Below are 27,836 nucleotides of genomic sequence, written 5' to 3'. Positions count from 1 at the left end.
CCTGTAGTTTCAACGTTCATCTGGCTCAAAGAAGTTCAATCTTGTTTCTTAAGCTCTTGTCGACTTAATTCAACCACAGTGTCAAAAAGATCAAAGAAATATTTTAAGCAGAAATATTTTGACAGCCAATGCTCTTCAGTGTGGCTTTTTATAGCTCTGTGCATAGTTGATACTCAATGTCTTCACTCATTTTGTCAATACGACGAGCTACAGAGTCATTTTTCAGATAAATTGATTTTAAAATACTGGTATCCATTTTAAGAACAATGGTGAGCACTTCTGATACTGCAGGCATTGTTAACCTTTTGCCAATTGTATGAGATTTTCAACACTTTGCTATCATTTTGGAAATGTTATAAGAAGCAATGAGACCACCATCAAGGTCATTTTCAGTTTTCTTGGCAAATGACTCGAGTGTGCAACCCTTTACAAATGCTCCATTACCATAAGTAGCCTTTTCAGGGTGTCTTTTATGATAGTGTTCCTGCAATCTTGATGGTTTAATGGCTTCATTAGACAGTGCAGTATTACAAACAACACACATGGAGTGTTGCTGATCTGACGGGAACAGAATAAAACCATACTCCAGGTGTGTAACATTGTATTGACATACTTCCTGTAGTTTCTATTTCTTAGCAGGATTAGAATTCAAGGCTTCACTGCCTTCAGACTCATAGAGATTGCGCCATTTATCCATCATTAACAAGGATAAATTAAAAGTAAAAATTAACACAAACTGGGAATGCCTGTCAGATGTTGATGACGGCAGCGAGTTGACATGGATGGAACGATGGTAGCGGCATGTGAGTTGAGATGAAGACGATCACGACAGTGAAAATTACATTGACAATGATTCAGATTGGAATCTGAATGTCAGTTGAGATGGAGCTGGTGTTCGGCAAACTACCTTTATACTATTCCAGTTAGCACAATTGCCCAATAATGTCTGTTTGATTGGTAAGGTCGGATGAGATTGCTGAGTTGTGACGACGAGTGCTCACCGCCTGCAAAGCTATGCTTCTTCCTGTGTTCCAATGCCTCATCCTTTTTTTGGAAGTGCCTGCTCTACTAATGGTCGATCATATCTCATGCCTCAAGTTAGGGTGTCGCTTATCACCCCCAACGACTTCTATTTCCCTGAACACCCCCTTAGGATGCGTAACTGCTCCCCCTTTGGGAAACACTGGTCTACAACTTGAGGCTCACAATAAAGATAAACTTCACTGTTGACCCGCCATCATTTCTCCCTACCCTGGTTCTCTAACCTGCTCCAGCTGTTTTAGGACAGCTTCTTCCCCTCTGTCATCAGTTGTCTGAACGATCCATGAAACGTGAACAATACCTTGCTAATATTACTCTTTTTGCATTACTTATTTAATTTTTGTAAATGACAGGACTGTGCAAAAGTCTTAGACAAATATATATAGTTCAGGTGCCTAAGACTCTGTACAGTACTGAAGTAATTGTATGAATTGTATTGTACTGCTGCTGTAAGAAAAAACTAAATTTCATGATATATGTGAGTGATGATAAACCTGATTCTGATATGGGTCTCTATAGCGGACTGAGAATAGGAAGAGGGCAGGGAGAGGAGAATCGTGGTTGGGAAAAGGGAATGAGAGAGGGGAGGGAGTGGGAAGCAATAGAGAGACATACTGTAATGATCAATAAACCAACTGTTTGGAATCAAATAGCCTTGCTTGATGTCTCAGGGCTGGGTGTGTCTGCACCCACGTCACCCCGTGTCACCCCCACCCCCCGGCACTTCTTCTCTACCACTGCCCACACCCTTCCCGTGGCATTCCTCCCTCTCCATTCCCAACATCCTTTGCTCCCTAGCTCATATACCATGCCTTCAGCTGCAAAGCCATAAAATGCCAACTTCTCTCCCCACTCTCTGCCTCTGCGTCTTTCTGAAGCTCCTTAAAACCCAGATTGCCTGCGCCGATATCTCCATGTCAATATTTTTTTTGATTATGCTCCTTGGAATAGTCTGTCTTATTAAGAATACTACATAAATGGAAACTGTTAGTGCTGTCAGTTTAAAAAAATATATCAGTACTTCAAAACGTTATAAACACACTCCACAGCTTTTTTTTATATCAGGGTCTCAGATTCTCATGCTATCCCATGGGTTGCAGAAACATTTCCAGAGAAATGTAATTATGTTCTGTAAATAATGGATTTATTTATTTGGAGTTGTCAGTCCAAAAATATCATAGTTTCCATCTGGCTGTCAGAATTTAAAATGGGCGTTTTCCTAATCTTGATATGTCTGTGGCTTTCTTAAATTTCCAGTCCAGCAGCTGAGTTGAAGTCAGTCTCTCTTCACACTGACCTTGAATTCCATCCAGATAATTTCCTAATAAGACTACTTTTCTCATGAATCTTCAATGACCATCACGGGTGGTGCCAGTAACATGATAACCAGTATGCAAAGGCTTACAGGAAATGAAACAATCCCAAAACTTGTTAACTATGTGTGGTCTTGGGATCTCAGCTTTTGTCAGTTTGTCACCTACCAAGGATCTGACAACCTGGCTCCACTATCCCACAGTTGCATTTCTTTGCAAGGTCCTGGCCTCTATTTCATGGAAAAACGACAGAAACTGTTGAAAATACTCAGCAGGTCTGACGGCATTAGTGGAAAGTGAATAGCTAACATTTCATCAGCTGAGAAAGGAAAACAAAGTGAAGATCATATAAAATGCAGAAGCTGGAAATCAATATTTTGCTCCCTTTTTGCACTATTTAAAATTTTATATATGCAGTGGATTCCCATTAATTGGGACACATCAGGACCAGTATATGTTGGTCCAATAAAGCAGCTGTCCCAATTAGCCAAAGTTTCATGGAAATAGTTAAAAAGGTATAAAAAAAAGACAAACTACTGTTTAACAAAGTAACAAACTATGTATTTAAATGAAATACAGAACAAATTAGAACACTACCAATACTACTATAGTACTATAAAACTGTGCATTAGTTCCTAATAGTTATCGATGGAGGAATTCATCCAGTGTACGCTGCCATGTTCTTTTGATTGACTGTAAGTGAATAAGATTAGTGCGGACGCCTAGTGCAGATAATGGACTGCCTTCATACATTGCTTTCAACAATTGCATCCTCCATATCTTCATTTTCATAGTAACTTTCAAGACGATTGTTGATACCTTCAACTTCTTCATAGTCCCTAACTTGTTGAAGTAGTAAAATCATTTCATTTTCACCTCTAGCTGTTTCTGGCATCTCCAAGCCTCAATGCTTGAAACCACAGTGAGCAAAACAGTTCTGAATTTTCATACTGCTTATTTCTCGCCAACTATCAGTGACAAAAATCACTGCGTTTTGAACACACGCAGCTGATGCTGTTTTAAAAAACTCTTTGCTCTTAGCATGTTGTAGTGTCTTAACAGCCACACAAGTACATGCAACGGCCGCTAATTAGAAACTGTTCAGCAACAGTCTCCTGACAAAAATTAACTGGCATAGTGTCCCAAATAAATTAAGGGAATTGATGCACCATTAATAACTCTCGGAGACGGGAGACAAATGATAGACTTTTATTAGCAGCAAAACGGAGCACGACATCCTGGAGACTGAGGGAGGAGCAGTGCCTCCAATTGCCTTTATACAGGGGTCTGTGGGAGGAGCCACAGGAGCAGTCAGCAGAGGGGCATATCCAGACAGGTATACATAGTTTACCACAGGAATCCCAGCTATTTTCTTGATAGTTTTTGTTGTACAAGACCATAAGACATAGGAGCAGAATTAGGCCATTCAGCCCATCAAGTCTGCTCCACCATTCCACCATGGCTGATCCCAGATCCCACTCAACCCCATACACCTGCCTTCTCACCTTATCTTTTGAAGCCCTGATCGATCAGGAGCTATGAACTTCTGCCTTAAATATACCCATGGGCTTGGCCTCCACCGCTGTCTGTGGTAGAGCATTCCATAGATTCACTACTCTCTCTGGCTAAAAAAAATTCTCCTCACCTTTGTTCTAAAGGGTCGCCGCTCAATTTGGAGGCTGTGCCCTCTAGTTCTGGATAACAACAACAAAGGAAACATCCTCTCCCAATCCACCTCGTAGGTTTCAGTGAGATCCCCATGCATTCTTCAAAATTCCAGTGAATACAGGCCCAAAACTGCCAAGCAAACATCTTATATTAACCCCTTCGTTCCCAGAATCATCCTTGTGAACCTCCTCTCGACTGTCTCCAATGACAACATACAACATATCCTTTCTGCGATATGGGGCCCAAAACTGTTGACAATACTCCAAGTGCAGACTGACTAGTCTCTTATAAAGGCTCAGTATTATCTCCTTGTTTTTATATTCTATTTCTCTTTAAATAAATGCTAACATTGCATTTTGCTTCTTTACCACAGACTCAACCTGTAAATTAACCTTCTGGGAGTCTTGCACGAGGACTCATAAGTCCCCCTCTGATGTTTGAACCTTCTCCCCATTTAGATAACAGTCCGCACTATTGTTCCTTTTACCAAAATGCATTATCATAGATTTCCCAACACTGTGTACTGGACACGGAGGCTGGAGGGTGGTAGGTGAGGACAAGAAGAACCCTATCCCTGGTAGGGTGGCAGGAGGTTGGGGTAAGAGCAGATGTGCATGAAATGGAAGAGATGCGGTTGTGGTCAGCGTTGATGGTGGAGGAAGCAAAACCATTTGAAAAAGGAGGACATCTTCTTCGTTCTAGAATGAAAAGTCTCATCCTGAGACATCTGCATGCAGTGGAAACGGAAGGATTGAGAGAAGGATAGTCCAGGTAGCTGTGAGAGTCCATGGTTTAGAATAGACATCAGTAGACAAGTTGTCTCCAGAGATTGAGACAGTGAGATCAAGAAAGGGGAGGGAGGTGTCGGAAATGGGCCAGGTACATTTGAGGGCAGGGTGGAAGCTGGAGGCAAAGTGGATGAAGTCGATAAGTTCAGTACAGGTGCAGGAAGCAGCACCAATGCAGTTGTCACTGTAGAGTAGGAAAAGTGCGGAACAGTCACCAGTGTAGGCTTGGAACAGACTGTTCACGTAGCCGACAAACAGGCAGGCATAGCTGGGACCCATGCGAGTGCCCGTGGCTACCCTTATTGTTTGAAGGAAGCGGGAGGAGTCAAAGCAGAAATTATTGAGAGTGAGGACAAGTTCCACTCGGCGGAGGAGAGTGTTGGAGGAGGGTAACTGGTTAGGCCTGGTGTCCAGAAAAAAAAGCGGAGAGCTTTGAGGCCTTCCTGGTGGGGGATGGAGGTGTACAGGGACTGGACATTCATAGTGAAAATAAGATGATCAAGGCCAGGGAACTTGAAATCCTTGAAAAGATCAAAAGTGTGTGAGGTGTCACGGATGTAGGTAGGAAGGGACTGAACTAGGGGGATAAAACAGAGTTGAGGTATACAGAGCAAACACAAGGAAATCTGCAGATGCTGGAAATTCAAACAACAACACACACAAAATGCTGGTAGAACACAGCAGGCTAGGCAGCATCTATAGGGAGAAGCGCTGTCGATGTTTCGGGCCGAGACCCTTCGTCAGGCCTAGCCTGCTGTGTTCTACCAGCATTTTGTGTGTGTTGAGGTATACAGATGAGTTACATGGAAACATAGGAACCTTACAGCACAAGACAGGCCCTTCAGCCCACAAGGTTGTGCCAAACATGTCCCTACCTTAGAGATTACTAGGTTTAACCATAGCCCTCTATTTTTCTAAGCTCCATGTACCTATCCAAAGTTTCTTAAAAGACCCTATCATATCCGCCTCCACCACCATTGCCGACAGCCCATTCTACGCACTCACCACTCTCTGAGTAAAAAACTTAACCCTGACATCTCCTTTGTGCCTACTCCCCGGCACATTAAACCTGTGTCCTCTTGTGGCAACCATTTCAGCCCTGGGAAAAAGCCTCTGACCATCCACACGATCAATGCCTCTCAACATCTTATACACCTCTATCAGGTCACCTCTCATCCTCCATTGCTCCAAGTTCAGTGGGGCAGGAACAAGCTGACACAATGGGTCTACCAGGACAAGCAGGTTTGTGGATCTTGGGTAGGAGGTAGAAACAGGAGGTGTGGGGTGTGGGAACTATCAGGTTGGTGGCAGTGGATGGGAGATCCATCTAATAATGTCAGGGATGGTGGGAGAGACAATGGCCTGGTGCTCCTTACTGGGATCCTTTTCGAGGTGTAAATAAGAAGAGGTGTCTGAGAGTTCTCACTGAGGCTCAACAAAGTAGAGATAATTATAACAGCACCTCCCTTAATTGTGGGTTTGATGGTGATGTTAGGATTGGTGTAGAGGAGTGGAGAATGGAGCATTCAGAAGGGGTGAGGTTAGAATTGGAGAGAGGAGTGTTGAAGTTGAGACGGTTGATGTGCCATCAGCAGTTGGCAAGGAAAAGGTCCAGAGTAGGCAGAAGACCAGGACGGGGTGTCTAGGAAGAGGAGGAGGGTTGAAGACAGGACTGCCGAAGGAGTTCAGCCCAAAACGTCGACTGTACTTTTTTCCATAGATGCTGCCTGGCCTGCTGATTTCCTTTAGCATTTTGTGTGTGTTGCTTGGGTTTCCAGCATCTGCAAATTCTCTTTCATTGAAGCTTGTTTATATTTCAATGTGTATTGCCCCACCACAAAAGTGGACACACACACACACACACACACACACACACCACCACCACCCCACACCACCCCACCCCCCAGTTCATTGAAGTGTTTGAATCAAGAAGTTTCAATATTAATCATCTCCTTGTTTTCTTAGTTTAAAGAGGATCCAAAGGAAATTGACGGTGTTCTGACTGCATTAGGAAGATCTGGAAACTTTCCTGCTCATCTACAAACTGTGAACATTTTGTCTCAAGATGACAATATAGGAGCAGAATTGGGCCATTCAGCCCATCGAGTCTACTCCAATTTATTATCTTCTCAACCCCATTCTCCTGCCTTCCCCTCATAACCTTTGATATCTTAATTAATCAAGGTAAGACAATAAGATATAGGAGCAGAATTAGATTATTTGGCCCATTGAGTCAGATAAACACAAACTGGAATTCTCATAACACACTCAAAATGCTTTGTTGGGCATCTTCACTGTCTGCCACAAAAGGTAAGCCCTCTCAGTGGCCATCCATTTCAATTGGTCTTTGATTATGCTGGCTACTTTACCAAGGCAGCTAGAAATGTAGACAGAGTTCACAGAGGGGAGGCTGGTTTTCCTGATGTGCTGTGTCTACAATTCACTGCAGTTTCTTCTGAGCCAGATTGAGTGGACAGCCAGAGACTTTTTCCATGGTGGAAATGGCTAATACGAGGGGGCTTAATTTTAAGGTGATTGGAGGAAAGTATGAAGGGAATACCAGAGGTAGTTTTTTTTTACACAGAGTGTTGGGTGCATGGAACATGCTGCCAGGGGTGGTGGTAGAGGTAGATACATTAGGGACATTTAAAAGACTCTAAGATAGACATGTGGATGAAAGAAAAATGGAGGTCTATGTGGGAGGGAAGGGTTAGATTAATCTAAGAGCAGGTTAAAATGTCAGAACAATATTGTGGGCTGAAGGGCCTGTAATGTGCTGTACTGTTCTAATGTTGTACAGCCTGAAGTTTCTGGCAGTCTAGGGCAGAGCAAATGCTGTACCAAATTGTGATGCATCTTGATAGGATGCTTTCTATGGTGCATCAATAAAAATTGGTGAGGGTCAAAGGAACCCCGGCTTGTGTGATCACTGCTCCAGGTTTGGGACTTCAGTTTCAAAAACAGAAGTGAAATGATCCAAATGGTGTTGGAGGAATTTTCATCAGCAGTAAGACTCCAAACTTCTCTTCAGTGAGTCAAAACAGCAGTGGCGATAACTGCTGCCAAAGCATAGTTTCATTCTGGTTGTGAAACAACATTTTCAGATTTCAAAGGCAAACTGTAATGCAAATCACAGCTAATAAACCAGAAATTTAAAAAATGTGTTGACACCTGAAAATGGAATTTAGGCTGACATGCCAATTGATTTTGTATTTATGCAATGTTAAATAAAAAATATCCTGCACTATCCAGACATCGACCTTTTCAGAAACATTTGAACAGAAGTTTCATCCGGCCTTCCATCCCATTTAACCCTCAGTTAATTAAAGTCCTGAATGGCTGCCAGTTAGATAGAGTTTCCAATTCTGTGAAATGAACATTTGTGTGATAGTAAGCAGACTGTGGCAGAAAAATCTTGTTAAGTAAATCTCTGAACCACATTCAGCAGTATGCTCCAAAAACCTTTACCTAATTAGGCCTCTGCTTGAACTTTAAAGCCTATTATCACATCCCACAGGAATGAGATGGAGGTGTTAAATACTCTAGTTTAAGGACACAGCACTGCTTTTGCTATTAAGCAGAATAAGAATCAGGTTTTTTATCACTGACATAAGTCCTGAAACTTGTTCATTGCAGCAGTAGTACATTGCAATACATAAAATATACTATATATAAGAAATAAGAAATATATATAAAATATGTAGTGCAAAATGAGAGCAAAATAGTATTTGTGTGGTCATGAACCATTCAGAAATCTGACAGCAAAGGGGTTCTTTGTTCCTAAAATATTCAATGTATGTCTTCAGGCTCCTGTACCTCCTCCCATTTGTAATAATGAGAAGAGGGCGTGTCCTGAGTGGTGGGGGTCTTTAATGATGACTGCCACCTTTTGAAGATGTCCTGGATGCTGGGGAAGTGAGAGCCCATGCTGGAGCTGGCTGAGTTTACAGATTTCTGCAGCTTTTTCTGATCCTGTGTGTTGGCTCCACCATACCAGACAATGATGCAACCAGTCAGAACATTTGTAGAAATTTGCTAGAGTCTTCTCTAAGGCAAATTCTGGTGCTTGACATTAAGTGTCTGGGTAACCTGCCATCAAATTTCTCCTCAGTGTTCTTTTCTAACTTATTTGGTGACAAACCCACTCAGATTGTTGTAGATTGTGGTTGTACTTTGGAATCCCAGTTTCACTGTGTTGTTGGAGATGCCGGCAAAGTTCAGAGGTTGAAGCAAGCGGTTAAAGTCCAGGGAGCTGCGTGACTGGAAGACGAAGCTCCTGGGTCAGTGTGTTTGGAGGCTGGAGGGCTGCGAGTGTTAGAGCCCAGAGCCAAAATGTAAGCGGCCTGTCCTGGGGTTGACGGCCTGTCTTTGTGAGGGGACGGTAGGAAAGGGGCTTGTTTTGCTGCTCTGTTGTTGCTTGTATTGTTCTGCTGAACATGCTGAGCATGCTACGATGACACCAGAATGTGTGGCCACACTTGCGGGCTGCCACCAAAACATCCTTAGCTTGTATTGGTTATTAATGCCAATGACACAATTTCACTGTATGTTTCAGTTTACATGTGATTTTGATCTCTTTGACCTTATTTATCTACCTGCACTGCCCTCTCTCTGTAATTATAACACTAGATTTTGCATTTTTTCCCACTTTATACTACACTGATGTACTTTTGTTGGGAATGATCTATACAGGTAGCATGAAAAATGTTTTCCCGCTGTATTGTGACAATAAACCAATTACCATTTACCCTTAGAAATGTGACAGCAATTGGATCCAGCTGCTTAAACCGTCCTCTACAATTTTCCATGTCCAACGTTGACTACTTCATAAGTAAATAACTGGCTGTAAAATGTTCTAAATATGTAAATTCTGACATGAAAATCCAATCTTATTAATAGCCCTATAACTTATCGACTCCTCGGAGGTACAGCAGGTCCAACTGGACAGGACTCATTCAATCAATCAGAGATATTTTCAAAGAAAAAGCCTCAGTTCACATTTTCGTGTACTTTCTGAATCCTCTGCAAAGCCACACATTTCAGCCAAACAATAAAGCAACTTCATAGAGTTAAAACCAAAAATAAAATTGGCCTATGTATTAATTGTTCCTCTTTGACATTAATATGCACATTCTGAAAATGCATATACCCGATAAAATATCTAGTACTGAAATAATAGATTAGCTGGGTGAAATTGAGATTGTTGATGTTTCAGGCAATTACTTCACTCCTTTTAATTCTGGCAGGCAAAAAAAAGCTCCTAAACATTTAAAACTGTTAATCTATAGTTGATTTGCAAGAAGCACAAAAAGGATCCCAAGATGAAATTGTAACTGAAATGGTAGGTAGTGCACGTGATCTCACAGGTTTCTGGCTCAAAGGTAAGCCCTAGTCCAGGGACAGGACTAAAAGAAACCCAAGCGACTTTCTCTCTGAGAGTAAGTTACAGTGCCAAAGGTGCCATCCTTTAAATAAATCCTTTGTTCAAAGATGATTTAGAAACACTTGGGCCATCAGAATGTGCATCAGCTAAAAACAAATACCAGCCTCTCTTCCAGCTGGATATAAGATATCTCCAAGTGCTATTTCAAGAAAGAGAAAGGTACCATCTCTGATGCTAAGAAATAAGGACCAGACACTGGCCACTCAGTGCCTCAAATGTGCTTTCTCCATTCAATAATATGGTTTATGTAAGCATTGTGTCAACATTCCATTCTCACCTGTAGCAACACACACCCACCATTCTCTGTGTAAAGATCTTACCTCTGACACCTCCCCCCCCCCATACTAACTGTAAAGGTAGGACCTTAACAATCAGAAACTAGGGGACAAAGAAATGGTAGAAAAATTGATGAACTACTTTGGGCTAGTTTTCAGAGGACGGCACAAAGAACCTCAGAATCAGAATCAGGTTTAATCTCACTGTTGCTTATGATGTGAAATTGTTGGTTGGTGGCACCATACAGTGCAAAAAGATAAAATTAACATAAATTACAAAATAAATAAATAGTGCAACAATGTTAATTATCTGCAGAGGGGGGAAATGAAGGAAATTAATATTAGTCATGGAATTGTGGTGGGAAAACTGATGGAAGTTTAGGCTGACAAATGTTCTGGGTCAGAGTGATTAGATTAGACGACACAGGTTTAAGGCAAGGGGTAGGAGGGGATCTGTACCCTTTTTCACCCAGTGACTGAAATTTAGAAAATCCTGACAGGATTGGACAGAATAAATGCAGGAGAACTGATGGCAGCCAAGCCCAGAACAATTGGTCACAGCCTTGGGATATTGGGTAGGATATTTAAAAACGAGGTGAGAAATGCTTCCACTGTGGGGCTATTGCTGTGTAGAATTTGACTGTTCACAGGGGCTCAGGGGCTGATGGGCTCACAGAGTGCATCACTGGTTTCATCAACTTCTGTGTGGACGGAACTGTCCTTTGTTATTCAAATAACAAGCCATGGGTAACAAAGGACATTAAGGACATCCTGAACGCTAAAAAGAGGGCGTTTAGAGATGGAAATAGGGAGGAGTTGAAGACAATACAGAGGGATCTTAAAGCCAAGATCAGGGAGGCTAAAGACAGGTATAGGAGGAAGCTTGAGTGGATATTCCAGCAGAACATGGGAGAGGTCTGGAGTGGGATGAAGACCATCACTGGGTTCCAGCAAACCAGCAACAGAGGAGCTGAAGGCAGTGAGGACAGGGCCAACGAACTTAACCTGTTCTTCAATAGATATTGACACTGTGGCCCCTGCCCATCCCCCACATGATTCATCTGTTGTTGGCCCCCAACCAACACATACTCCACTCTCCCCTCCTACCCCTCCTCACAGCCACAACCCTGCCCTCATGACTACACCCCTCCCCCACCTGAAACCACCAGGGTGGGCTTCACAGCTGAACAGGTCTCCACCCAAGCAAGGCTGCAGCCCCAGATGGTGTCAGCCCCAGGGTGCTCAAAGCCTGTGCCCGCCAGCTATGTGGGGTACTTCACCATGTCTTCAACCTGAGCCTGAGTCTCCAGAGGGTTCCTGTGCTGTGGAAGACGTCCTGCCTCGTTCCTGTACCGAAGACGCTGCGCCCCAGTGGCTCCAATGACTACAGACCGGTGGCATTGACCTCCACATCATGAAGACCTTGGAGAGACTTGTTCTAGAGCAGCTCCGGCCTATGGTTAGGCCCCACTTAGACCCCCTCCAGTTCGCCTACCAGCCCCAACTAGGAGTTGAGGATGCCATCGTCTACCTGCTCAACCTGTGTCTACGCCCACCTGGACAAGCCGGCAAGCACTACGAGGGTCATGTTTTTTGACTTCTCCAGTGCATTCAACACCATGTTCTGCCCCGCTCTGCTGGGTAAGAAGCTGACAGTGATGCAGGTGGATGCTTCCCTGGTGTCATGGATTATTGATCACCTGACTGGCAGACCACTGTACATGCGCTTGCAACACTGTGTGTCAGACAGAGTGGTCAGCAGCACTGGGGCTCCACAGGGGACTGTCCTGTCTCCCTTTCTCTTCACCATCTACACCTCGGACTTCAACTACAACACAGAGTCTTGCCATCTTCAGAAGTTTTCTGGTGACTCTGCCATAGTTGGATGCATCAGCAAGGGAGATGAGGCTGAGTACAGGGCTACGGTGGGAAACTTTGTCACATGGTGCGAGCAGAATCATCTGCAGCTTAATGTGAAAAAGACTAAGGAGCTGGTGGTGGACCTGAGGAGGGCTAAGGCACCAGTGACCCCTGTTTCCATCCAAGGGGTCAGTGTGGACATAGTGGAGGATTACAAATACCTGGGGATATGAATTGACAATAAACTGGACTGGTCAAAGAACACTGAGGCCGTCTTCAAGAAGGGTCAGAGACGTTTCTATTTCCTGAGGAGACTGAGGTCCTTTAACATCTGCCGGATGATGCTGAGGATTTTCTATGAGGCTGTGGTGGCCAGTGCTATCATGTTTGCTGTTGTGTGCTGGGGCAGCAGGCTGAGGGTAGCAGACACCAACAGAATCAACAAACTCATTCGTAAGGCCAGTGATGTTGTGGGGGTGGAACTGGACTCTCTGACAGTGGTGTCTGAAAAGAGGATGCTGTCCAAGTTGCATGCCATCTTGGACAATGACTCCCATCCACTCCATAATGTGCTGGTTAGGCACAGGAGTACATTCAGCCAGAGACTCATTCCACCGAGATGTAACACTGAGAGTCATAGGAAGTCATTCCTGCCTGTGGCCATCAAACTTTATAACTCCTCCCTCGGAGTGTCAGACACCTGAGCCAATAGGCTGGTCCTGGACTTTATTTCCACTTGGCATGATTAACTTATTATTTAATGATTTATGGTTTTATATTGCTATATTTCAACACTATTCTTGGTTGGTGCGACTGTAACAAAACCCAATTTCCCTCGGGATCAATAAAGTATGTCTGTCTATTGCTGTGTACAATTTGACTGCTGCCTTCACTACATTTCAAATGTGCTTAACCATTGCAGAGCACTGTGAGTCAGCCTCATGATCACTATCCCTTCTTCCAGTGTTCCAGAATGTTTTTTTTTTAAACTCAAAGGACCAATTCAGGAATCATTGCATGTGTCAATCGGATCCAAACAACTGTACAAGTTTCTGAATGAATTATTACAGCTGAGAAGTTGAGGCAGACAATGAATGGAGCAGTGACAGGGGAAATGTAGGGAATGAGAGAAACTATCATCAAGTGGAAAACAGACTAGCAGAAAGGTTCCAGGCACTTTAGAATAGGATATAAATGGGGCACCGGACAGGAGTGTTTTTGAACTAACAAGCAAACACGTCAAAATACAGCTATTAGAAATTTAACAGAAGGGATTCTGTGATTCTTGAAAAGGTGATACAAATGGGAAAACATTTGCTTTTCTACTCTTTGTCCCAATATTCCAGATGAATTGACATTCATGGAGTGGAAGAATTACAACATAGTAATAACTGACAAGGTAATAGTTAAGACTTGGTCACACACAATGTTCACCTATGGCAATCACCATACTTAGTAACCATGAACAAATATCAAAAATAACATACATCACTCCATCCCTTTCTTTTCCTGAACGTTTCACTCTGTATTCCCTCATAAGTTAAGTTCAAGTACATAGCCAAGCAAAACAGTGTGGCTCTGGGACCAAGGTACAAAACACAGTACATACAGTCACACACAGCACATAGAGTTACGATCCAGTGCATATATTCACAAATTAACACCAGCACAAGTTCCTGAGTGGCATGGTCTGAAGATTGAAAGTGTGAGGTACATGTTTCTGTAAGACAGTGTAATGTTACTGACATGATCATAATAAAACAAGCAGTCTGATAGGTATGTAAAACAGCAGCAATACAAGATGAAACGTGACCAGTGCAGGATGTGAGTGTGTCTGTGGGTTGGAGGAGATGAGAGGATAAAGACAATACTGTACCTGACAGCAACGCCTTGCACATTGATCCCTGTCCTTGTTACATGACAGCATTTCATGTCGCCATTCATTCCACACACCAACTTTGCCTCAATAACGCACTCTGTGGCCTCACTGCTCAATCTGCCCAAGGGTAATCCTCAAGCGTTCCTTCTCTTTGTACCCAAAGTATTAATATCCAGCATTTTTGTCACGTTCAAGCGCTAAGGGTCCAACGAAGGTTGACAAGAATGATTCCAGGAATGAAGGAGTTAATTTATGAGGAGTGTTTGATGGCTATGGGCCTGTAGTCACGGAATTCAGAAGAATGAGAGGAGCTGGCATTGGAATCTTTGGAATACTGAAAGGCCTGAATAGAGTGGATGTGCAGAGGAAGTTTCCTATCATGGGGGAGTCTAGGACCAGAGGGCACAGCCTCAGAAAGATGGTATTGTAGCGGTGTGCTACACGCAGTGCTAAAATTATGACATGGAGTCGGTAACTGTAGTCGAAGGAAAAAACTTTATTCGAAATCCCCAGCCTCACTTTTAAGCCTCCCTCAACCTGCCCCCCATGGCGCAGAGGCTCCAAAGCTCTGTAATCGCAAATCCCCGCAGGCTATCTCCCTTAGCTGGAATGCTGGCTAATTGTGAGCCGGTTCGGATGTGCCAGGAAATAGGTCGCTACATCCCCCCCCCAGAACCGGTGATACACCCCCCAATGTCCACAATCTGGGCTGGAACCTGGTTGGGAGGTCGGCCTCTGCGCCGAGGTGCCGGAAACTCAGCCGGTTGCGCCAGGTCCACATGGGCCGGTTTGAGTCGGTCCACCGTGAAAACCTCCTCTCTCCCCCCAACGTCCAGCACGAACGTGGACCCGTTGTTCCGGAGCACCGTAAACAGCCCCTCGTAGGGCCGCTGCAGCGGTGGCCGATGCCCGCCCCTTCGTACAAACACAAACTTACAGTTCTGCAGGTCTTTGGGTACGCAGGTCGGGTTCCGCCCGTGCTGTGAAGTGGGTATGGGGGCCAGGTTACCGAGCTTCTCGCGTAGTCTGCCCAGGACTGCTGCGGGATCTTCCTCTTGCCCCCGTGGGGCTGGTAGGAACTCCCTGGGGACGACCAGGGGTGCGCTGTATACCAAATCGGCCGACGAGGCATGCAGGTCGTCCTCGGGCGCTGTGCGGATGCCGAGTAGGACCCAGGGAAGCTCATCCGCCCAGTTGGCTCCTCGCAGGCGGGCCATGAGGGCCGACTTCAGGTGACGGTGGAAACGCTCCACTAGCCCGTTCGACTGTGGGTGGTAGGCAGTGGTGTGGTGCAGCTGAGTCCCCAAAAGGCTGGCCATAGCTGACCACAGGCTGGAGGTGAACTGGGCGCCTCTGTCGGAGGTAATGTGGGCCGGTACACCAAAGCGAGATATCCAGGTGGTGATCAGGGCCCGGGCGCAAGATTCGAAGGTGGTGTCGGTGAGCGGGACCGCCTCTGGCCATCTTGTGAACCGGTCCACGATAGTCAGGAGGTAACGCGCTCCGCGCGACACTGGTAGGGGGCCCACGATATCCACATGAATGTGGTCTAAACGCCGGTGGGTGGGGTGGAACTGCTGCGGCAGAGCTTTGGTGTGCATGCACGTTTTGGCCCATTCACTGACCTGCTTGCGGAGTCCGTTGCAAACGAACCTGCTGGAAACCATCCGGACAGTTGTCCGGATGGAGGGATGCGCCGAGTTATGAATGGAGTCGAAAACGCGGCGCCGCCATGCTGTCAGGACGACGGGACGGGGCTGGCCGGTGGCGACGTCACAGAGTAGGGTCCTCTCACCTGGGCCTATGGGGAGGTCCTGGAGCTGCAAACCGGAGACTGCGGTTCTGTACTTTGGAATCTCCTCAGCTGCCTGCTGCGCCTCTGCCAGTGCCTCAAAGTCTACCCCTTGGGAAAGGGCATGAACGGTAGGGCGAGAGAGCGCATCCGCCACGACATTGTCCTTACCCAAGACGTGCCGGACATCCTAGGACAGGTGGCGTTGCTGGCGGGACGACCAGGGGTCGGACGCTTTCGTAAACGCAAAGGTAAGCGGTTTGTGGTCCGTGAACGCAGTGAAGGGCCGACCTTCTAGGAAGTACCTGAAATGCCGGATTGCCAGGTAGACGCCAACAGTTCCCGGTCGAAAGCACTGTATTTGAGCTCGGGTGGCTGCAGATGTTTGCTGAAAAATGCCAGGGGTTGCCAGCGACCTGCGATGAGTTGCTCCAGTACCCCACCGACTGCTGTGTTAGATGCGTCCACTGTGAGGGCAGTAGGGACATCTATTCTGGGGTACAGTAGCATTGCGGCGTTCGCCAAAGCTTCCTTCGTTTGAATGAAAGCGGCGGCGGACTCCTCGTCCCAGGTAATGTCCTTGCCCGGACCGGACAGCAGGGCGAACAGGGGGTGCATGATCCGGGCAGCTGAAGGGAGGAAGTGGTGGTAGAAATTGACCATACCTAAGAATTCCTGAAGACCTTTGACCGTGGTGGGTCGGGGGAAATGGCGGACCGCATCTACCTTAGCGGGCAGAGGGGTTGCCCCGTCTTTAGTAATCCTGTGACCCAGGAAGTCAATGGTATCGAGTCCGAACTGGCATTTGGCAGGGTTGACTGTTAGACTGTACTCACTCAGTCGGGCGCAGAGTTGACGAAGGTGGGACAGATGCTCCTGACGACTGCTGCTGGCTATGAGGATGTCGTCCAAATAGATAAACGCGAAGTCCAGGTCCCGTCCCACCGCGTCCATTAACCGCTGGAACGTCTGTGTGGCATTCTTCAGGCCGAACGGCATGCGGAGGAACTCGAAAAGGCCAAACGGGGTGATGAGAGCCGTTTTGGGGACGTCGTCTGGATGCATCGGGATTTGATCGTACCCTCGGACGAGGTCTACCTTGGAGAAGATCCGTGCGCCGTGCAGGTTTGCTGCAAAGTCCTGAATGTGCGGCACAGGGTAGCGGTCCGGTGCGGTAGCCTCGTTCAGCCTGCGGTAGTCACCGCATGTTCTCCAGCCCCCTGTCGCTTTAGGCACCATGTGCAGGGGGGAGGCCCTTGGGCTGTCGGACCGCCGGATGATCCCCAACTCCTCCATCCTCCTGAACTCCTCCTTTGCCAGTCGGAGCTTGTCCGGGGGAAGCCGCCAAGCGCGGGCGTGGAGGGGTTGTCCCTGGGTCGGGATTTGGTGCTGTACGCCGTGTCGGGGCAGGGCCACTGTGAACTGCGGTGCCAGAACCGATGGGAAATCCGCCAGGACCCTGGTGAAGTCATTGTCGGACAGCGTGATGGAGCCGAGGTGAGGGGCTGGCAACTGGGCTGCACCCAGGGAGAACGTCTGAAAGGTCTCGGCGTGTACCAGTCTCTTCCTGGGCAGGTCGACCAGTAGGCTGTGAGCCCGCAAAAAACTGCACCCAGAAGCGGTTGGGCTACGGCGGCCAGTGTGAAGTCCCACGTGAACTGGCTGGAGCTGAATTGTAGCTGCACCTGACAGGTGCCATAGATCCTTACTGTGCTGCTGTTCGCATCCCTCAGGAGGGGACCCGGTGCCCTGCTGCGGGTGTCGTAACTCGTCGGAGGTAAAACGCTAACCTCAGCACCGGTGTCAACCAAAAACCGGCGTCCCGACCTTCTATCCCACACATACAGGAGGCTATCCTGATGACCAGCCGCCGTAGCCATCAGCGGCGGCTGGCCCTGGCGTTTCCCGGGAACTTGCAGGGCGGGCGGCAACGGCGGGCTTCTGCGCCCCACCGCTGGTGGTAGAAGCACCAGTGGTCATTGGGCCGGGGGTTAGTGGGCTCTGCGGCCGGGCCTGGACTGGTTTGCTGCCGGGAGCGGGGCCTGGTGATCTGTGCAATGGATGCCCCACTCATCTTTTTGGCGTTCCACAGCAAGTCCGCCCGGGCTGCCACCTTCCGGGGGTCGCTGAAATCCGCGTCGGACAGCAGCAGGCGTATGTCCTCGGGCAGCTGCTCCAGGAATGCCTGCTCAAACATGAGGCAGGGTGTGTGTCCATCGGCGAGAGACAACATCTCATTCATTAAAGCCGATGGGGGTCTGTCGCCCAAGCCATCCAGGTGCAGTAAACGGGCAGCCCGCTCGCGCCGTGAGAGTCCAAAAGTCCTGAGGAGCAGGGCTTTGAATTCCATGTACTTGCCGTCTGCCGGGGGCGACTGTATGAACTCCGCGACCTGGGCCGCTGTGTCCTGGTCGAGGGAGCTCACCAAGTAGTAGTAGCGGGTGTCCTCGGAGGCGATCTGCCGAACGTGGAATTGGGCTTCAGCTTGCTGAAACCACAGGTGAGGACGCCGTGTCCAGAAACCCGGCAGTTTCAACGAAACCGCATGAACAGAGGCAGTGTCGGTCACTTCTGGTCCAAAAATCGTTTGGACCGTCGGGGTCACCAATTGTAGCGGTGCGCTACACGCAGCGCTAAAATTACGACACGGAGTCGGTAACTGCAGTCGAAGGAAAAAACTTTATTCGAAATCCCCAGCCTCACTTTTAAGCCTCCCTCAACCTGCCCCCCGTGGCGCAGAGGCTCCAAAGCTCTGTGCTCGCAAATCCCCGCAGGCTATCTCCCTTAGCCGGAACGCTGGCTAATTGTGAGCTGGTTCAGATGTTGCAGGAAATGGGTCGCCACAGTATGTACCTCTAGAACAGAGATGAGGAGGAATTTCTTTTGCTAGAGGGTGGTGAGTCTGTTGGATTCATTGTCACAGACGTCTGCAAAGGCCAGGTCATTGCGTCTTTAAGGAGGAGGTTGATAATCTCTTGATTAATCTGTGTGTCAAAGGTTACCAGGAGAATGGGGTTGAGAAGGATAATAAATCAGCCACGATGGAATGGTGGAGCAGACTCAATGGTCTGAATGGCCTAATTTTGTTCCTATATCTTATGGTCTTACTATCCTCATTCCAATCTTCTTTTTCTCTGAAGAAATGAAAGTGGATGGTGAGACTCAATAGTTTAGGTGACCTGAAGCATTGACCTCCTGCTGCTCTCAGTCAATGCTCAGCACATCCAACAGTTTCTTTTACTCCTGTTTCTCTTCAATGTTCTTCCATTGTTTGTTTTTTTTTAAATTTGTTCAGAGATACAGCAAGTTAACAGGCCCTTCCAGCCTAATGAGACCACACTACCCATTATAGCCGTGAGACCAATTAACCTGCTTCCCCGTACGTCTTTGGACTGTGGGAGGAAACAGAAGCACCTGCTAGAAACTCACGAGGTCATGGAGAGAACATACAGAATCCCTGATCGCTGGGGCTGTAGAGCATCGCACTAGCCGCTAAGCTACTGTGCATGACTGATGCCCCAGATCTGCCGTCCACCAATCTAAGCCCAAGAAACAAATCAATGATCTTTTTGTTTCATCACTAATCTCTCTCCACGAATGCCACTTGACTTGTTGTACATTTCCAGCAGCTGCAGGATTTTGCTTTATTATTCCATGTCGATGTACATTCTCCTGCCATCAACTACCAAAGCCTTTCTCACAACTCACACTCCCTCTCCTGTGCTTGCCGAATATAAACAGGTCAGTGTTTTTACAGGCCTGAATGAATCAACTACAGATGGCTTGATGATACATTAGGTAGCACGGCTGTCTCACAGACACAATGCATGCATTTAATCCCCACTTGGGTGCCACCTCTGTGTGGAGTTTCCATGTTGTCCCCGTGATCGCACGAGTTTCTTTCTGAATGCTCCTGCTTTCTCCACCATTCCAAAGACGTGCACATTGGAAAGTTAACTGGATGCTGTAAAATTACCCCAAGTGGACAGATGAATGTTAGAATTTGGGGGAGCTGATGGCAATGTGAGGAGAACAGTGAAGGAAATCAGCAGGTTGGGCAGCATCAATGAAGAAGAATAAATTGTTGATGTTTTAGGTCAAGACCCTTTACCGCTGAGCACATCTACAAGAAATGCTGTTGCAGGAAAGCAGCATCCATCATCAGGGACCCCCACAACATGCTCTCTTCTCACTGTTAACATCAGGAAGAAGGTATAGGAACCTCAGGATACACATCACCAGGTTTGGGAACAGTTACTTCCCCTCAACCATCAGGGCCTTGAACCACAGGGGATTATTTCACTCACCTTGTCCCATCACTGAACTGTTCCCACAACCTATGGCCTCATTTTCAAGGACTCTTCATCGTATGTTCTCGATGTTTATTGCTTATTTATTTACCACCTATCTATCTATTTATTTATTCATCTAATTATTATTAATATTATTTCATTAATTATTGTTTCATAATTATATTATTCCTTTTTGTATTTGCACAGTTTGTTGTCTTTTGCACACTGGTCACTCACTCTGTTGGTGTGGTCTTTCATTGATTCTATTATGGTTATTGGATTTATTGAGGATGCTCACAAAAAATGAATCTCTGGCTTGTATATGGTGACATACTGTATATGTACTTTGATAATAAATTTACTGTGAAGTTTGAAATTCATCAGGACTGGAGAGGAAGAGGGTAGAGCCAAAATAAGAAGACGAGGAGATGGGAAGGAATAACAGGCTGGCAAGTGGTAGATGAGACCAGGTGAGTGACTGGCGGTAGGGGAGGATGAAGTTAGAAGTTGAGAGGTGATAGGTGGAAAAACTAAAGGGCTAAAGAAGAAGGAATCTGATTGGAGAGTAGAGTGGACCATGGGAGAAAGGGAAGGAGGAGGGACACCAGAGGAAGCTGATGGGATTACCTCCCTCTTCCAACATGCACATCTTTGAGATATATATACTACGTCAAAAGGGAGAAAAATGGCAATCATTTCCCCTTCTTAGTTTACCGTCCTCTTTGTCCTTTATTATAAAAAGTGTAGACAGATAAACAAAATGTAGTTATAATTTGTCAGGGAGGGTAGAGATTAAAAAAATTCCAAGATCTTTAACTTGACATATACTAGAAGCAGACTCTAATTATGAATGGATAAACAGGTTGACCATTACCTCTGCCCCTCACACAGATGGGCACAGTTTAAACAAATAAAGGAACAGCATATTCAGTCTGTGAATCAGGTGATGGAAGTGAACTGCTCAAGGGAACCTGTTGCAAATGATCATATGATCAACTTTTGCATCAACCACTAGGAACCACAAACCCAAGAAACAGTAATAGCTTATTCTATGTCAGCAATGGAATAACTGTGAACTACTCCTTGCACAATAAGGGACTTGTAGTGAAATGTGTTTTTATGACACTACTGCCTTGTTTTGCCTCACTGTCTTGTGTAATTTATGTTCTATGTTGTCTGAACTTATCAAACTTACAATGCTTCGCATCATCTTGTCACCACTGCTGAAGGTGACTGCCAGCATGGCAGCACACTCCTCAGCGTAGAATGGCATATGGCCTTCTTCATTCACTGCCCCTGCAAAGAGACAGAATCAAATCAGACTAGAGACAGAGCACTTCAGAAAACAATGCACAACCAAGTATTCCCTCTGCAAATTAAATCACAGCACCCAGGCTTTTCAAAAAGAAGCAATAAACATAAACACATTAATAAAATCACTTTACAGTACCAGTGATCGTGAATGGAGTTTAAGGAGTTTGTATGCTTTCCCTTTGACCATATGGTTTCCTCCAGGTGCTCCAGTTTCTTTCCACATTGCAAAGATGTATGTGTTTGGCTTAGTGAATTGTGGGTATGCTATGTTGTTTTCTATACTTTTCCTTCAAGTTAACAGTAAACATTTATTGCTTCGTCAATTGTCTCGGCCGGAAACGTTCACTGCTTGTTTCAACGGATGCTGTCCGACCTGCTGAGTTCCTCCAGCTTGTTTGTACGTGTTGATTTGACCACAGCATCTGCAGTGTACTTTGTGTTTACCATTTATTGCTATCTCCTCTCTCTGGGGGTGGGGGAAGAGACACTCCAAGCTAGTCTGAAACACAAAGGGATGAGGCTCCCTCTAACCAGCATTTTGTTAGCAAATGTGCAGTCACTGAAGGACAAAACTGAGGGCAAGATTGCTGTATTGAAGAGAAATGGGAAATTGTTGTGTACTGAGTTTTACAGAGACATTGCTTACTCAGTGTATGCCAGAATCGGCGATCGGACCTAAAGGCTTCTTGATACATAGGATGGACCAAATTGCTGATTCAGAAAAGACAAAAGATGGTGATGTGCGTTTCATGATAAACTCTCTGTGGTGCTCAGATGTGGTAGTTTTGTCTAACCTGTGTCCCCCAGCCTTGAACACCTCATAATCAAATGCCAACTGTTCAATTTACCAAGAGAGTTTTCCTCTGTGACCCTGACCAGAGTTTACATATAACCAGCAGATGACTATAATCAAACGATTGAGATACTGCATGATGCAATTTCCAAACAAGAAACAAACCATTCTGACACATTCCAAATCATAGTCGGTGATTTAAATCAGGCTTTTTAGCATCAGCTTATAACCTGTAGCACCAGAGGTCCCAACACACTTGACCACTATTATACTAAGATAAGGAATGCCTACTTTTCCATGCCCGGACCACATCTTGGTAAATCGGATCACTTGGCTGTCCTTCTCCTATCTGCATACATGGAGAGGTTAAAGAGCAAGGCTACAGAGATTAGGACAACAAGTGGGGTACATGGCCAAGTACCAAAGACCTGTGCAGATCAAATGGCTGGAGTGTTGACTGAGATCTTTAACCTCTCGCTTTGGAAGTCTGAGGTACACACCTGCTTCAATGATACCGGTGCCTAAGAAGAACGTGGTGATCTGCTTCAATGACTATCGTCTGGTAGCACTTACATCCACAGTGATGAAGTGTTTTGCGAGGTTGATGATGAAACATATCAACTCCTGCCTGAAAAGGGACTTGAATCTGCTCCAATTTGCCTACCGGAGCAACAGGTCCTCACAGATGCCATCCCATTTGACTCTATACTCAACTCTGGAATATCTGGATAGCAAAGGTACATACAAAAGGATGCTCTTTATCAACCACAGCTCAGCATTCAATACCATCATCCCCTCAAAACTAATCAATAATCTCCAAAATCTTGGCTTCAGTATCCCCTTGTGCAATAGGATCCTCGATTTCCTCACTAGTAGACCACAGTCATTTTGGATTGGCAAAAACATCTCCATGATCTCCATCAGCTTAGGTTCACCACAAGGCTATGTGTTTAGCTCCCTGCTCTACTTGCTTTATACTTATGACTGTGTGGCTATGCACAGCTCCAATGCCATATTTAAGTTTGCCGATGACACCACTGTCATAGGCTGAATCAAACGTGGTGATGAATCAGCATATTGGAGGGAGATTGAAAATCTGGCAGGGTGGCACCATAACAATAGCCTCTTACTCAATGTCAGCAAGAATGAGGAGCTGATCTTTGACTTCAGGAGGAAACCAGGGGTCCATGAGCTAGTCTTCATTGTGGGGTCAGAGGAAGCAAGGGTCAGCAACTTTAAATTCTTTCGTATTACCATTTCAGAGGATCTGTCTTAGGCCTAGCAGGCAAGCACAATTATGAAGAAAGCACGACAGTGCGTCTACTTCCTTAGAAGTTTGTGAAGATTCAACATGACATCTAAAATTTTGACAAACTTATATAAATGTGTAGTGGAGAGTATATTGTGTTACAGCCTGTTATGGAAACAACAATACCCTTGAATAGAAAACCCTCCAAAAAGTAGTGGATACTGCCCAGTTCATCACAGATAGAGCCCTCCCCACCACTGAGCACATCTACAAATAGTGCTTTCGTAGGAAAGCAACAATCATCAGGGACCCCCACCACAAGGTTCAGTAACAGTTATTAAGACCTTTGTGGATGAGTGTGTGCCTTCAAGAACATATCGAACATACCTACATCAAAGGCCTGTTTGAACCAGGAGATTCATTGTCTGCTGAGGGCTAGATCATTCAAGACTGGTGATCCAGTACTAAACAGGAAGTCCAGGTACAATCTCTGGAAGGCTATTTCAAGGGCAATAAAACATTTCCATTGAGGGTGGGAGATGGAATCAGATACACGTCAGCTCTGGCAGGGTTTGCAGGCCATTACTTCCTACAAAGTGAAACCTAACATCACGAATGGCTGTGATGCTTCACTCCCAGATGAGCTCAACACCTTTCATGCATGCTTTCAAAGGGAGACTAAAACTACACTTGTGCAAATCCCTAGAGCACCTGGTGACCCTGTGATCTCTGTCTTAAAGGCTGACATCAGAACATCTTTCAAAAAATGAACCCTCATAAGGTGCCAGGCCCTGATGGTGTACCTGGGGAGGGGGGGTAGCCTTGAAACCTGTGCCAACTAACTGGCGGGAGTGTTCAAGGACTCAACCATCAGGGTCTCAAATCAGAGGGGTTAACTTCAGTCAAATTTACTTGCCCCATCACAATCCTGTGCTTAATATATCAATGCAGTTACAAAGAAGGCACAGTAGTGGCTATATTTCATTAGGAGTTTGAGGAGATTTGGTATGTCACCAAAGACACTTGCAAATTTCTACAGATGTACCGTGGAGAGCAGTATGAAGCTCTGAGCTGAGGAGACTGGATGAAGCTCTATTTATTTAGAACAGTCAGTGGGGTGGTGTTTGGAGACCATATTTCAATCTCAATCTCAAGGCAGGGTCAGAAGATTCCATTATTGGGACAAAAGGCACAAGCAACTTTAATATCCTTTGCAAATCATTTACTGAAACAAAAGTATTCAGCATACAGCTTCCCCTGATCATTCTGTAAAATAAAACTGCCATCATCACAAGAGGTTCTGCAGTTGCTGGAAATCCAGAGCAACATGTACAAAATGCTGGAGGAACTCAGCAGGTCAGGCAGCATCTATGGAGGTGAATAAACATGTGATGTTTTGGGCTGAGACCCTTCATAAAGACTGAAAAGGAACAGAAGAGATGGACAGTATAAAAAGGTTGGGGAGGAGTGAAGCAAGAGCTGGCAAGTGATAAGCAGATGCAGGTGAGGGGCATGACAGGCCAGTGAGGGAGGTGGAGACTGTTATAGAGTCCTGATAAAGGGTCTCAGCCTGAAACATCAACTGTTTGTTTCCCTACATATACAGTATGCTGTCTGACTTGCTGAGTTCCTCCAGCAATTTGTGTATGCAGTTGTCACCTTACAGCCTGGATTCAGTATAAAAACATTTGGGGGACCCACTTTGCTTGAATCATACACAACTCTTCATTGAATCATCAGAATACCATTGGCAGATGTCACCATGAATACTTCAGCAAATACTACCCCCCTCAACCTTGATCTGATTGTGTGATTCGCCCAGTATGAATCCTTGAATAGCTACATACCGATGGTAACGGTGTAGATGGAGTTTGCGTAACCATCGTAGTTACAGTTGTCCTCATACTGCCCTCCATTGCCACTGGCCACCACGAAAATACTTCCAAAGCCGTGGCGGCCTGCCATGACACCATGCTGTAATGCAGCCTAGATGAAGGAGTTAGAAATCAATCATTAGCATGGAAAATATTCTCACAGGTTAATGATGCCCTCAAGAAGTGTGATAAATATTCATAGAGAATGCCAATCAATTCTTTCGATGGTTATATATTTTCATAGCTCCTACTGAGGAACGTTCCAGGACAGACCAACATAACCAAAGTAAATGCATATAAAAAGTTTTACTAGGGATACAAGACCCTCACTGATGTGTGGCACAGGCAGCAATCCAGAAATAACTATCATGGAGGTCCTGCTTCTCAGCTTTCTACCTAGCTCTCTAAATTCACTCTTTAGGACCTTTTTGCTTTTCCTTCCTATGTCATTGGTACCAACATGTACCAAGACATCTGACTGCTCTCCCTCCCTCTCCAAGATGCTATGGATGTGATCTCAAACATCCCTGACCCTGACATCTGGGAGGCAACATACCGTTCACGTCCACAGAATCTCCTGTCTGCTCCTCTCACTACTGCTTCCCTCTTCCCTCTCTTTCCCTTCAGAAGGTAGAGTCAATATTTCAGGTTGTTGAGCAACTTTTCAAAGAGAAGGACAGTCTGCTCACCAACATTGTTGCTTGTGTAACAGATGGGGCAACATCAATGATAGAACACCACCATGGGGTTAATACTTCTCTGACAAAAGCCATACCTAACATATTTACCATTCACTGTGTAATTCACAGACACAATTTTGTCACAAAAACCTAAGTGATCAGCTGCACTGAACACCTCCCTCTGCAACTGGATCCTAGACCTCCTGACTGGGAGAACTCAGTCAGTCCAGATCGGGAGCAGCATCTCCAACACCATCACACTGAGCACGGGGGCTGTGTGCTCAGTCCACAGTTGTTCACTCTGCTGACCCATGACTGTGCTGCAATACACAACTCGAACCATGCTGCCCTTGGGTGGAATTGAATTTATTGGATAGTTTTCCCTTCATCTGTGTGCAGTATGATCATTTTAAATAGCCAATTAAATGCTTTGCAGATGTTTGTGGTATGTGGTTTGGTACCCTCCCTATGTACTAAACAGTCGTAATTCCACAAACGACAACACCACCCCAACCCAACACTACATTTCCTTCAGTCTTCTAACTCTTCAATCAGGTCATTGCCAGGTGGTCGTGCAGAGTGACATGTGATTAATGTGAATATCAATTTCTCTAACTTCTGGTAAATTCTCCCTCCTCCCCCTTCTCCTCCTCACCTGTTCCTTTGGTGGCCTCCTCCTTCCCTTTCTTCCATGGTTCACCATCCTCTCCCACATCTTCCTTCTTCTTCTTCAGCCCATTACCCCTTCCATCTATCACTCCTCCTCCACCACCTTCTTATTCTGGCTTCTTCACACTTTCTTTCCAGTCCTAATGAAGGGTTTCAGCCCAAAACTTTGACTGTTTATTCCTGTTCATAGATGCTGCCTGACCTCCAGCATTTAGTACTTGAATGTGCCAGAGTTAACTGCTGCATGATACCAGTAAACAACACACTCATCATTAATGTTAAATTTAATAAAAGTGGTTAACAAAACTGGAAGAGTAGAACAAATAGCATAAAATTTGAAAAGGTGGGTCAGCTTGCACTTAAGGTAATGGTGGGTGTTGTCTGAAGTCATCAGGAATGTGAACACTTGAGAGGGCAGAACATGTGTAGATACAGAAATCTCTAGAGCACATTTAAAAGGAACTGTGATTGTCATGGAGATTTTAATCTACTTATTAACTGGATGAATCAAACTGGCAAGAGTAATGTAAAATAATTTGTGGTGCACATCAGCATCTGCTTCTTAGAACTATGTATTGCACAACCTACTCAAGAACAAGCAGTTTCACATTTGGTTATGAGAATTGAGGAAGGATTAATACAAGATCTGGCATTTAAAGATCCACAGGGAAGTACTGACTGCAATATGATTGGACTGAAGATACAATTTGAGATTGAACACCACAGGATCAAAACCACTATTTTTAAATTGAAGAACGACAGTTAGATGAGCACAAAGGTGGTGGTGTTGAAGGTGGACTGAAAATAAAAGCTAGGAGGCAAGTTTGTAGAACAATGGCAGCCCTAACTTGCTCGACCTACCTTAATAAGGTATGATCTCTAATCCAGGCAGCATCCTGGTAAATC

At 45.5% G+C, this 27,836-nt stretch overlaps 1 protein-coding gene across 8 annotated transcripts in view; it reads right to left on the bottom strand.

Annotated features, from left to right (window-relative positions):
- Nucleotides 1-27,836, bottom strand: part of LOC132385071 (proprotein convertase subtilisin/kexin type 7-like) — a 310,522-nt gene that overhangs the window by 141,934 nt on the left and 140,752 nt on the right. For all 8 annotated transcript variants that reach the window (XM_059956777.1, XM_059956783.1, XM_059956778.1 and 5 more), the window contains 2 exons: nucleotides 25,555-25,693; nucleotides 21,547-21,647 (listed from right to left, as the gene is read on the bottom strand). In XM_059956777.1, coding sequence (XP_059812760.1) covers nucleotides 21,547-21,647; nucleotides 25,555-25,693 — 240 coding nt within the window. The remainder of the gene's footprint in view (nucleotides 1-21,546; nucleotides 21,648-25,554; nucleotides 25,694-27,836) is intronic.

The sequence above is a fragment of the Hypanus sabinus genome, chromosome X2 (genome assembly GCF_030144855.1).
Source record: "Hypanus sabinus isolate sHypSab1 chromosome X2, sHypSab1.hap1, whole genome shotgun sequence".
In the NCBI taxonomy this organism is placed as follows: Eukaryota; Metazoa; Chordata; class Chondrichthyes; order Myliobatiformes; family Dasyatidae; genus Hypanus; species Hypanus sabinus.
The sequence above is the reverse complement of the archived record's forward strand: the minus strand, read 5'-3'. Positions and strand labels throughout refer to the sequence as shown.